At 54.8% G+C, this 11,552-nt stretch overlaps 1 protein-coding gene across 2 annotated transcripts in view; it reads right to left on the reverse strand.

Annotated features, from left to right (window-relative positions):
• MAPKAPK3 (MAPK activated protein kinase 3) overlaps positions 1-11,188 on the reverse strand; it is a 28,234-nt gene extending 17,046 nt beyond the window's left edge. The window contains exons 1-2 of one of the 2 annotated variants that reach the window (XM_086698103.1): positions 11,036-11,188; positions 10,488-10,764 (exon numbers count right to left, since the gene is read on the reverse strand). In XM_086698103.1, coding sequence (XP_086554229.1) covers positions 10,488-10,712 — 225 coding nt within the window. In that variant the 5' untranslated portion in view covers positions 10,713-10,764; positions 11,036-11,188. The remainder of the gene's footprint in view (positions 1-10,487; positions 10,765-11,035) is intronic. The other variant, XM_086698104.1, reaches the window with a different exon arrangement.
• Positions 11,189-11,552: the final 364 nt, after the last annotated feature.

Consider the following 11,552-nt stretch of genomic DNA (forward strand, 5'->3'; position numbering starts at 1 on the left):
GCAGATAGCTGTTTTGCTCCTTTCATATGTGGGGTTTGGCCCCATACCCTGGGGTCTAGACTAGGCTCTGCCACTTGGTGGTTATTGTAACAGTGGCCAAGGAGACTCAGGCTCAGGGAGGTTTTGGGGCTTCTCGGGGTCTCATGGCTTACATATGTAAGCCACCTCTGGCATCCAGGAGTCTTTTGGGAACCAAGATTCAACCCTCATGCTCAGGGAGGCCTGCCCATTTTACAAATCCCTTCCCTACTTCTGCAAATATTTACTGGCCCTGCCTGAGGGCTAGGCCCAGAGATAGGGCTGGGAATGCATCCACAGGCAGTCTGTCCTCAAGGATTTTGGGGTTTATTGATGAGTTATTGTAAATTAGGGTACTTGGTGAGGATATAAGCCCTAGGGAACTAGTCCTGGCTCCTTCTCTCCCGTTTCTTTTCTTTCTAGATCCAGAACCTGGCAGAGCAGGCAAGGTGGGGAAGCCTAGCCAAGGGAGCCTAGGAATAAGGGGAGCCTCCAAATAACCCCCTTCTAGGCCAAGGCCAGAGCACCTGATCACAGGGAGTGAAGTGCGGGGACGAGGGTAGGACAGCTGATAAGCTGGGAGCTTCCCTGACCATCTCCCTAGGATGGGAGAGGGTGGCTGAGGCTCCAAGCTGGCTGTCTTCCCAGGAACCTCCGCGGACAGGAGATCCGACACACATTTGGAAACTGTCGAGTCAGGAATGCAAGACTCCTTCAATTTGCTAAATTTTGATGGCCTCAGTTTATCTGTTTCCCACCAGCTACAGACAACCTGGAAACAAAGGCAGAAGTGCCAGGTCTGGGGAGAGGTGGAGATGGGTGGGAGAGGGGAAGAATGCTTCCAGAAAGAGAGAGCTGAGCTGGGCTCCACGGCAGGGAGGGACAGAGACAGCAGGAACATAAGTGTGGGCTGGGCAAGCCCAGAGATCCCAGTACCCTAGGCTGGGAGCCATGTAGTATGAAAGACTAGCTATGGGCATGGGACTCCAGGTCAGACAGACCCGGATGTCAGAAGCAGAGGTCGCTTCCATCCTCCACTTGCCTATAAGCTTTGGGCAGACCATTCAACCTCTCTGAACCTCACTGGTCCAATCTGGAAAATGGGAACAGTGACAGTATGCAAGTTCCCAGATGGCCACGAAGATGGAATGAGAATACACAGATGGCTTAGATTAGCACAGTACCAAGTGCATACTGAGGGGATATGGGCTTTAAGGTTTGCTTGGCTTCAGGATTCCCCTGGGTCTGCCCTCAGGTGGCCCCACACTCTTCATGTCCCTGTTCTTCAAAACTTGGGGAAATCCAGATGCAGCCTCTGGCACCCAGAGGGATCCCAGCTTCTGGAATCCAGCAGGTCACAGAAAATGGTCTCAAATCCTGAGAGGGGCAGGATTAGACCTGGCTTTGCAAAAATTAATGAAAAATCAAGTCTATGGATTCTGTTTTGCTGTGAAAAGCTCAGTGAGGAGGGGAAAGACCCTTCCTGGTGGTGAGAGGATGAGAAGGCTAATCTCAGGGGAGAGACCCTGGAGGCAGGTGGGGAAGCAAGGTGGAGAGCTGGGGACCCAAGCCAGGGAATTCACCCAGCTCTCAGCTTGGCAGACTAGAGGAGAGGCATATCTTCACTCCCTCAAATGGAAGCCACCTTTATACCCTCAAGTCCTCCATACATCCTTTTGAGCAAAGTCCCCTTCTGCAAAATGTGCAGTGACCTTGGGGCTTATTCCTTAATTTCTCTGAGCCCCAGTTCCCCATCTGTGGTGTGCAGGCTCCTCACACGTGGCAATGGGGACAGGAGGACAGGCTGGTCTGGGACTACCAACATCTACTTCACAGGTGGAAATAGGGGCCCAGAGAGAGCTACAACCTTCACACAAACACACCCCGCTCAGAGATTACACATGAAGTGGCAGGACAAGAACTCCCTTTGCCCCAGGCAGGTATCAGATCCCAGCATTCTGCCCACAGCCTTCTGACAGTGGGGGGTTTGGGGGGAGGAGCTGAGGTGCCTTGTGAGGTCCCTGAGTACATACTCAGAGGGTACAGGTTCTATTATCCTCCTTTAACTTCTTAGAGGAAAAAAGCATTTTTCTGTCAAAATCAGCTACATAATTAGTAAAACATTACCCTGGTTCTATTTCTCCTATGACAGTGTAAAAATGAGACATTTTCACCCTAAGACTGGAAGATTTCAGCAAATACAAATGTTTTATTCTAACCTCAGAAGCAATGTTCCTTCAATGGTCCCTCCTCACGAAGACTCCCACCTCAGCCAGTGTGTGTCCCACATTGTGCCACAGTGATGTCTACATAGCTGCTGGGGCTACAGAGGGCAGTGGCCACCTTCCCTAAGCAAAAGGTGACCAAGGCAAGTGAGGATATGACCAGGGCACCCAGCAGGCCATGCCCCTGGCCAGCCCTAGACATAGGAGATTCAGCACCCCTGAGATTCTGTCCCCCTGGAGATGTCACAAAGATAACAAGGAATAAATGTGTGTGGGAGACAGGAGGGGGGACATATTGGACTACTCCAAGAGGCACAGTGCAAAGACCCTAGGGAAACTTCTAACTCCATCCCCCAGACCTGCTCTTCCTGAAGCCAACAGCCAACACTGTATCTGCTGGCATCGCTCTCAATTCACTTGGCTTCATCCATGTCCCTGCAGCTCCCCACACAGGCTTGGGTGAGCACAGGCATCCATTACCTTACTCAGTCTTCTCCCAGGAGAGGCAGGGGCAAGTGGCTTCCCATCTCCATTGGTACCCCCCAGCACCAACCACCACCCCCCCCCCCCCCCGCCAGCCCCTCTCTCTCTTCTGCTCCTGTTCAGCTAGAGGGCTCTGAGGGTTCCCACACCCAGCCAGCTTCTGGGAAATTTTCCTGGTCTCTGATCATGCCATGGAGCCATAGCCATGAGGAAGGGGAAGTCCTCTGAGAGACCAGGGTAGTAACCTGGCAGCACTGAGGGACACTCCTGTCATAGGAATGGGCAAACAGTGACTCATCCCCATTCTCTCAGGCCTCCCTAGGGTAAAGATGCACCCTGGTACAGGCTCAGCCTGACTAAAGGCTTGAACTGGGCAATGGAGTACAGTGGAAAAAGGTCTTCAAAGCTGAGTCATAACCCCAGAGCTCCTGTCCCTGTCACACAGCTGACTGTTCCCCTGGCACATTTACTAGCTAGCTCAGGAGTGGCATCTTGGGGCCCCCTCTAGCCAGTCTCCACGCTGCTTGTCTACTTGTGCCACTACCTGCCTGTCTGCTTCCCCAGCACTGCCCACGATCACTGCCCACCAAAAAAGTCTTCACTGCTAGAAGCGGGGGACCTTGTCAAGCAGAGCAGCCAGCTCCTCATCTTATAGATGGGTAGACTGTGACCTAGGAGAGAGGTCTGGCTCCTGATCCCCAGGGATAGCTGCGAGCCACAACTTGGCTGCCCACAGGCCAGGGTTCCAGCCCAGCCAGGGCATGCCCCTGCTCTGTGACTCTGAGTGAGTTACTTTGCCTTTCTGAGTCTCGGTCTCTGCATCCATGACACTGGAGTGATACAACCCATTCTTAGATTCTTCTGTTTGTGGTTAGTGTATAGGAAGCACTCAAGGGATAAGTGGGTGCTCTTATCCCATCCCCCACCCCCAACTCCTACTCTGTGTGCCACTGCCTGCCAGAGAGCATAGAGAGTACTTGCCAGTCCCTCTGTCACAGCCTGAGAAGGGGGATTAAACTTTATGTTGGGGGAACACCTACAGAACAAGTTGTGAGCCCCTTGTTGGAGGCTGAACCCTTAGGAATGGGGTGATGAGTGTGGCAGCTCCAGGCCCTGGCCCATTACACCCCTGAAAATAGCCTCTGAGGGTCAGTGAGGTGAGGGGGTCAGGTTCAGGGTGCAGGCTAGAGAGTCAGATGTTCTGGGGTGCTCATCCCAGCTAGTATGGGGCAGCCCAAAGACAGTATTGGCTTCTAGAGTAGAGGTAGGTTGCATCTAACATTCAAGCCCTCCCAGACTCTCCACAAGTTCCTCCCACTGGCTCTGAGGCCCTGGCTCAGACCCCAGCTCCTCTCCTCAGTCTCAGCCAGAGAATCTTTGGGAGTCACAGTGCTCCTGGTCTCACACTGTTGTCCTGAGCAAAAGTCTCAAACCACTGAGCCATAAAAGAAGACCCAAAGGTGGAGGCCACAGTTGAAACTAACTTCCCACACTCCACAGAAGACACCTCGGGTTACAAGCTTGGCCCAAATGTTCCTGACTCCACTGCTCTGGCTGCCAAGGCCACCAGCAACTGGTCAAGGCCAGCAGCAGGAGGGGACATTGTGAGTGGCATGGGCACAGCCAGATGCTCCTCTTTCCTGCCCTACACCTACCCTACCCTGTTTGGGGGAGACTTTCAGAGTGACTAGGATGAATTCCCAGCACCTGGCCAGCCCCATCTGCCCTATGCCTGCCCTCAGCCTGCGGGCTGCAGAGAAGAGGCCCAGCTAAGCCTGAAACTCCTCAGACAGAAAGTGGCAATGTGAGAGAGGGGAAGGACTAAGTGACAGCAGGAGAAACAGAGAGGGGAAAGAAGAAATGGACGAGACAGAACAGAAAGTGCCATAAAGAGAAAGCAGCAAGGACAAAGCCCTAGCCTTAAAAAAAAAAAAAAGGCAACCCTAATACCAAACCCACAAAAAAACCCAAAATCAATATTCTCAGCATCTCTGGCCTGTCCAGTGCTAAAAAGGCCTCCTGAGGCTCCTTATTCCCCCAAGCAGCAGCCTCCTCTCATACTCCTGCTCTAAGCAAAACCCCCATGGTTCCCAGCAGCAGGACTTTATTCACAATCACACAGGGCCTAATCCACTTAATTCCAACAGGGTGGGAGGGTAGGGGGTGGGGGAGTCCAGGATACAAAGTTCCTTTCACACTATTCTTTCTCACCCCACAAAGGGCTGGCTTCCCCAGGTGCAAGATGAGCCCAAGGGAGTCCTCATAAAGACTGATAACACGCCACCAAAAAATGCACTCAAGCAGCCCCAAATGAGAGCTCTGCCCTCTAAGAGTGTCTACTGGCCTGTGCTGTATCATAGCAGGAACACAGGGATAGGTACAGCCACCAAGACTGAATCTTCCTTCCGGCCACATGTTCAAACCCAGGGTTCAAGTACACCACAGAGATGATGATTTTGCAAAAGATTCCAAAAGTGCCTTTTTGTCCAGGGTCACTCAGGGAGAAGGAGGCAGGAAGGATTTCAAGCCCAGAGCCTTGCTCTCTCTCAACCCCAGGCAGCCTCTCATGTGGGAACACATAAGATCTTGAACAGACAGGAGCAGGCCAGCAGAACCAAAATTCTCCTAGAGAATCACGGGAGCCAGTGAAAGCCATGTTCTAATTGTCCTAAGAGCAGGAGACCCACCCATGCAGGAGGGCTTGGTGCACACTCTTACCACACCTACGGCTGACTGCAGTCTTCAGCTCTTGCCTGGTGACCATCACCTTTGGACACATGGCAGCCAGTCACGAGGCTGGAACCAAAGGAGGTGGGGGGACTGCAAAGCCAGATGCTCCACCTGCTGCCCACTCACAGGGGTATCCCATGATGATATCCCAAGGAGGCCCTTGGAGAGAAAGACGAGGGATCCATGCAGGGAACTCACTTCCCCAAGTACGAACCTCAGCAGAGACACGACAGACCTCTGTCGTTACAGAGACCGGGCGCTTCCCACACAGCCTGAACTGAATGACGGCCCAGGTGACCCAGAAGCTCCTCGAGCACCCTGAGCAACAGTGCTCTACAATGGTTCTGATGATGTTACGAAAGAAAGCTCTGGGGGAAGGAGGGAGGATTTTTGCCCACTTTGTGAGGAAGGATACCAAAGATAGACAGAGGCCCCTAGGGGTGAGGTATGAATCTGAGTTGTGGGCAAATGGAGAGGGAAAGTGGCTGCCCTTTCTCAAGGCCCTTCTTCCACAGAGCCCTCAGTCCCTCTATGGCTCCCCAGGGTTTATTGGGGTCTGGACACCTGCCCTGCTGAGATCAGCCACGTCCTGCCAGGACACACGACTGTGAGTAGTGTGTTGAGCTGGTAGGTGTTGAGCTGTCCAAACCAGCATGCTGTCACACACACCCCGTGCCCTCCTCTGTCATCCACATCCTTCTCAGATCAGAGGCCTGGATTAAAGCTGGCGGTCTCTTCCAGGAAGTCTACCCTGGCTGGCCCAGCCCTGACACAGTTTCCTCTCGCCCACTCACCAACCTGACTTCCTGCCTGTGGCAGCCTGGACTCTGCTGGGCTGGGCTTGTCTGAGACTCAAAAGGCTTGAGACAAACCACACAACCTTTCTGAGGCAGTCCCACAGCCGTCATGGCCCTTGTGTGCTGGCCTGCAGGACTACTTGTCTGCTCACAAGCAGACAGTCTTACACAGTGAGGAGAGCTGGGCAGATAGAGACAAACACCAGCAGCATCACTTGGGGCCCAGCTGGGGCTATCAGGGCTCCCAGTGGAATCACGGAAGATGATGACAGCACCCTTCCAGGGGCCAAGTCTTAGAAACCATCCCCTGTCCCCATAAACTAGCATGAGGCACAGGGTGACTTAAATGCTAAGACTCTGGCATCAAACTGCCTGGGCTCACGTCACAGTCCTGCCACTCGTCAGCTGTGCATCTTGGGCAAGTCATTCGCCTTGCTGAATAGCAACAATTTTGTCCATAAAATGGGAATGACAAGAATTAGGTAACATAACACATCTCATGCATTGGGGATAGGACCCATCAGAACAGTCTGGGAAACTGTTGGCCATTTTTGAGAATATTAGAATCTGCAGCACCAAGGCCTGAAGACTGTGTCAGCTCCTGGATAGGGCGGGAAGACCCTGGCAGTCCCAGCAGCAGTTTAGGCTTTGAGCACAGCTTGCAAATGCGTGAGCAGGTACGAAGCAGCTCAAACAATCTCTGCCAAAAACTCCACTATTTGCAGGTTTTAGGGTTTGATGCCTTTCCTAGAATCTTTGTTTAAACAGCAAATTGCCCACCTCTGGCAGTTCAGAACTTTCTACCAGCATGGTAGCACATGAGCTCCTCAAATTCTTTCCTTCCAGGAGAGGGACGGCCTGGGGTGGGGGTGGGGGAGGTGGTTGGGTACAGTGAAAGCCCTACTGGGGACTCCTTTGCACAGGACTGCCGGCCCCTCCACACGCTTCCTGACTTGTTGACTCGGTAACAAATGGCCCCGCCAAGGCTGATCTGACCGGTCTGGAGTTGGTAGGTGAGGGGGTGGCTGCTGCCAAATGAGAAAGTACCGGCCTGCCTGGTGGCCCCACCCAGGCTCAAATCCAGCTCCATAGCACCAGCTTCAACAGGCCAGCCCCACCCATGGAACAATGTGGGGAACTCCCCGGCATGGGGACCGAGCACCCCACCACTCCATTCTATTTGAAGAAGAAGGGAAGAGGAGGGCACTGGGAGCCCTGGGGCCTCCAACATACTCAGTGGTCAGAGAGGAGGGCCCCTAGCCCCAGAGCCCAGAGAGCAGTGGTAGGAAAGAAGAATCACTTCTTCCACATGCAGAACCCCTCTGTCTTCTCAAAGCTTTTTAGGTTTTTATTTATCTAAGTGCCATGGCTACTTCTGCCTGCCCTGAGGCAGAGGACCACAAGTGGGCTGGGCAGGAAATCAGGAAGGGAAGAGATTCTGGCCTCTGCTATAATCTTAACTAAGCTACATGATTTCTGACCACAGACTCCAGGTCACAATTTTCACATATGTGATGAGGATTGAGGGGTTGTGTCTCAAATGTGGTGGGGTGACTAATGGGGGACAGATATACAAGGCTGTGCCCAGTTAGGAGTGAAACTGAGGCATACTGTTTCATTAGGTAGGCCTAGAAGGAGGCATAGGCAGGAGGTCAGTAGGAGGCAGTCCCCTGCCCCCCATGCTTGGCGGGCAGTCCTCTAGGTCCTGCCAACAGGACTGCAGCAAGTGCTTAGGGGGGACTGAAGAGTGGAAGGACCTGCCAGCAGCAGAAACTGGCCTCAAGAGAGAATAGCTGAGTGTGAGTGAAGCCAAGATAAACCACAGCAGTGTCAGGAGCTGAGGGAAAGGGGAAGAGGCCCAGCTCCCCGGGGAGGAGCCTGCTCCTCCAGGGCCCCCAGAGAATAGCAACGGCTACAGGACATTGACCACAACTCTTCCTGTTTGATGAGGGCCTGCTACATTCCAGGCTTCAGGGTAAGCACTATCTGCCATCTTGGACAACAAGGCCAAGAGGACAGGCATGGAGAGAGGCCAGGGCACTTGGCCTGGACCACCAAGAAGGGCAGAGATGGCAGGGGGTAGAGGCTAAGCAGAAAAATCACACCGTCTTCCTCAAAGTTAGAGCCACCACTCACAGTACACGTACGATGTGCCAGAGGTTGTACTAGTGCCATCTTGGAAGATGGTAAAGACCAGCCAGATGGTAGAAACTTCCAGACTTGGTCGCTGGAAGGGGGCTGGGGGCAAGAAAAGGAAAGTATTGGAGTGGGGCCTACATCTAATCCATGTACCCCTTGAGGGCCAACTTAGGGCCAGGTCCTGAAGGTTCCAAGGCAGTAGCCCTAGCCATATTCACCCATAAAGCCTAAAGGGGTACAGCAGGAGAATTTATTCTAGGCCTGTCCTAGTTCGCAGTCCAGAACAGAGAAAGCATTGGAGCCCTAGATTCAAGAGGAAGTGCTTTGGAAACTGTTGTAGTCAGAAGTTCCCCCCCCCCCCCCAAGTCATTTGTCAAACACAGCATCTATGGGGAAGGGCCTAGACCCAGCTCTGCTTAAAGCGGTGCTGCCTGGGCCCACAATCTCTGGCCTCCCCCTCTATCCCTGCCTCACTCACAGCATCTGGAACACCATAGGGGCTGGTCAGAACTCAGCCTTGGCACACAGGGCCAAAGGCTTGGTATTAAGAAGAGGTTCTCTGGCCTCATTTGGCCCCTTGCCTACCCAAACTGCCCTTGACCTCATAAGAGGTGAGAGAGCTATGATGGTGCTGAGGGAAGAGGTGGAAACTCCCCACTGAGAACAGCCACTTCCCCCTCGAAGGACTCAGAGGAGGACCCCAAACCCCACTTCACTACTGGGTTAGTAGGTGAAGAAGCTGTGCCTGAGACTCAGCCTTGCCAGCCCAGACCAGCCACCTCCAGACCCATCCTATCAGCCCCAGTGCCCCTAAGAAAGACACAAGGAGCTGGGCCCAGGTCCCTGCTCAGTTACTTGCGACACTGTACCCTAAATAAGTCCCGTAGCCTCTCCAGGCCTGCACCAGACCCAGTACCAATTACTCTACAGGCACCATCACATTCTAAGCTCACATAAACCCCTTATCTTTCCCCCTGAACAGAGGCAGAAACCTGGTTTCCAGAGTCCAGGACCTAGTCCAAGGTCACAGAGCTGGCAAATGGAGGCCAGAGATTAGAGCCACGTCTGCAGAACCCTGCACTCAAGCTCATAATTGCAATGTCTGTAAAATGAGAAGATCCTTTGCTGTATTCTAACCTCCAGAGCTGCTCTCCTTGCCATGATCTACCCATCCAGGTGGCCACTGGCACAAACCACAATGGAGTGAACTTCCCAGTGATGACAGATTCAAGGCATTCTGGGTATGAGGCAGGGTCCTGGGCCAAGAACTAAGTGACTTAAGCCAGAACTATGTGGCTACATCAACCACCTCCAGAACTCCCTGGATTCCATCTGTATCAGTGAGTTCTTAGCCAGGCCTCCAGGGGAGGCTGTGGTGTGACATGAATAGATGGCTGGCCCACCCTCTGCCCAGGAACCAGGGTGGGTCAGACTTGAAGCAAGGCCTGCCCCTTTCAACATGGGGCCGGTGACTCAGCTGGAGCCCATCAGCAGCTTCCTGCTCACAGACGTGATGGGCACCATCCTTACCCACCAGCCAGCCCTGGGAGTTTCCCACCCCTCCAGCCCAGGCAGGCAGGGGCCATAGGAGAAAGCAGCCCCACCCCAAGCCTTGGTGGGGACTCAGCCTCAGGCAGAAGGAAACTCAGATTCATTCCAGTCAGAAGAGCTTCTCATGAAAAAGAAGAAGAGGAGAGGGGAGTAGGAAGGGTGGGGGGAGGAGAAAGAGAAGAAGAGTTTCTCATGGAAGGAACAACCAAGCCCCCACCCCCCACCCCCACGCCCTGCCGGAACACAGAAGCCCAGCCAGCCATAACCCCAGAGTCAGGAACCGCTCCTTCCCTGCTTCCGGGTAGAGCAGACTCTACTCACACTGACTCCACCCCTTGCTCTTAGGGACATCCTGAGTTTAGCTAAGCTGAGCCTCGACTTCCCCACCTGTAAAGCAAGGAGGACCAGGAGCCTGACCTTACAAGGTAGTGTAAAGATGAAAGGAGATACTGATCATAAGAAGCTTAGCAGGGGTCCTGGGCATATGTGCACCCACAAGCCTCTGCTGTTGGGCCCTCCGAGTCACCCAGGAGGGGTCACTGACCTTCAGGGCACACTTCTGCCCAGTACGCCTGTGGAAGCACTCCAGCACCTTGCCGTTCACACCCAGGCCCAGCACCTGCTTGGACAACTGGTAGTCATCGGTCACTGCGTACTTCTTGGGCTCCCTCCGCCCCCCGAGGGCAGGAGCGCCAGTTGAGCCGGGTCCGCAGGGTGCACCCTGCGGTGGCGCGGGGCCCCCCTGCTCCTCTGCTGTCTCGTCATCCATGGCCCCCGCGGGGCGCTCAGAGGCGACCCCAGCCTGGCGCGTCCAGGGCCACCTGAGGGAGAAGGGAAGAATGAGTTCCTCTCAGACTCCTCCAATATACCCCAGTATTGGAGCCCTAGAGCCTGTCTGGGCTGCGGGTCTTGGACGGGGCCGGGAGTTCGGGACGAACTGCGGGAGAGTACAGAGGCGAGGCAGGAGGGGTGGTCGCACAACCAAGCACTAGGGAGTCCGGCCTGACACCTGTCTAGAGGGTAAAGGGTCGAGCGCCAAGTGACCGAGAGGTTCTGGGAGAGGGAGGTGGAGGGGGCCCTATGAGGGCGTACCTGGCAAGGGCGTATCTGACAGCAGAGTACCTGGCTGCGGCGCTGGCGAGGGGCAGGGACCGCGGTCCCGGGAGCCAGCGGCCGCGAGCGCCTAGAGCCGAGTCGCGCCGCCGGCGGCCCACGTGACCGCCCCCCTCCTTTCCTCCACGCCCCCCCCCCTCCCGCCCCGCGCGTCCCCGACTTGAGGCCGGGCTTGGTCAGCCTTAAAGGGCCAGGCGGGCCCTGGCAGGACCGGGCGTGGAGGGAGCCTCCGGCGGGCCCCGCCCCGGAGCCCCGACAGAAATAGGGGGCGTGGCTTCCCGAAGGAGAGCGGAAACCTCCTAGGCTCCCGGGCCCCGGAACCGCGAGGGCAGTGAGAGCCCCGGAGCTTACCAGCGACCTACGAAGTGACAGCGCAGTTTCTCTTGGAGCCACAGGAAGCCACTTGAGTCGGGCGTTTTCTCTGCACGCTGCCAGACGGCCCTCTAGCAAGGCTTGTAAGGCTTGCGACTTCCTTAGTGGTGGCCCACCGCCAGCG

Source organism: Puma concolor, chromosome A2 (genome assembly GCF_028749965.1).
Source record: "Puma concolor isolate L17-30 chromosome A2, mPumCon1.1.hap2, whole genome shotgun sequence".
NCBI lineage: Eukaryota > Metazoa > Chordata > Mammalia > Carnivora > Felidae > Puma > Puma concolor.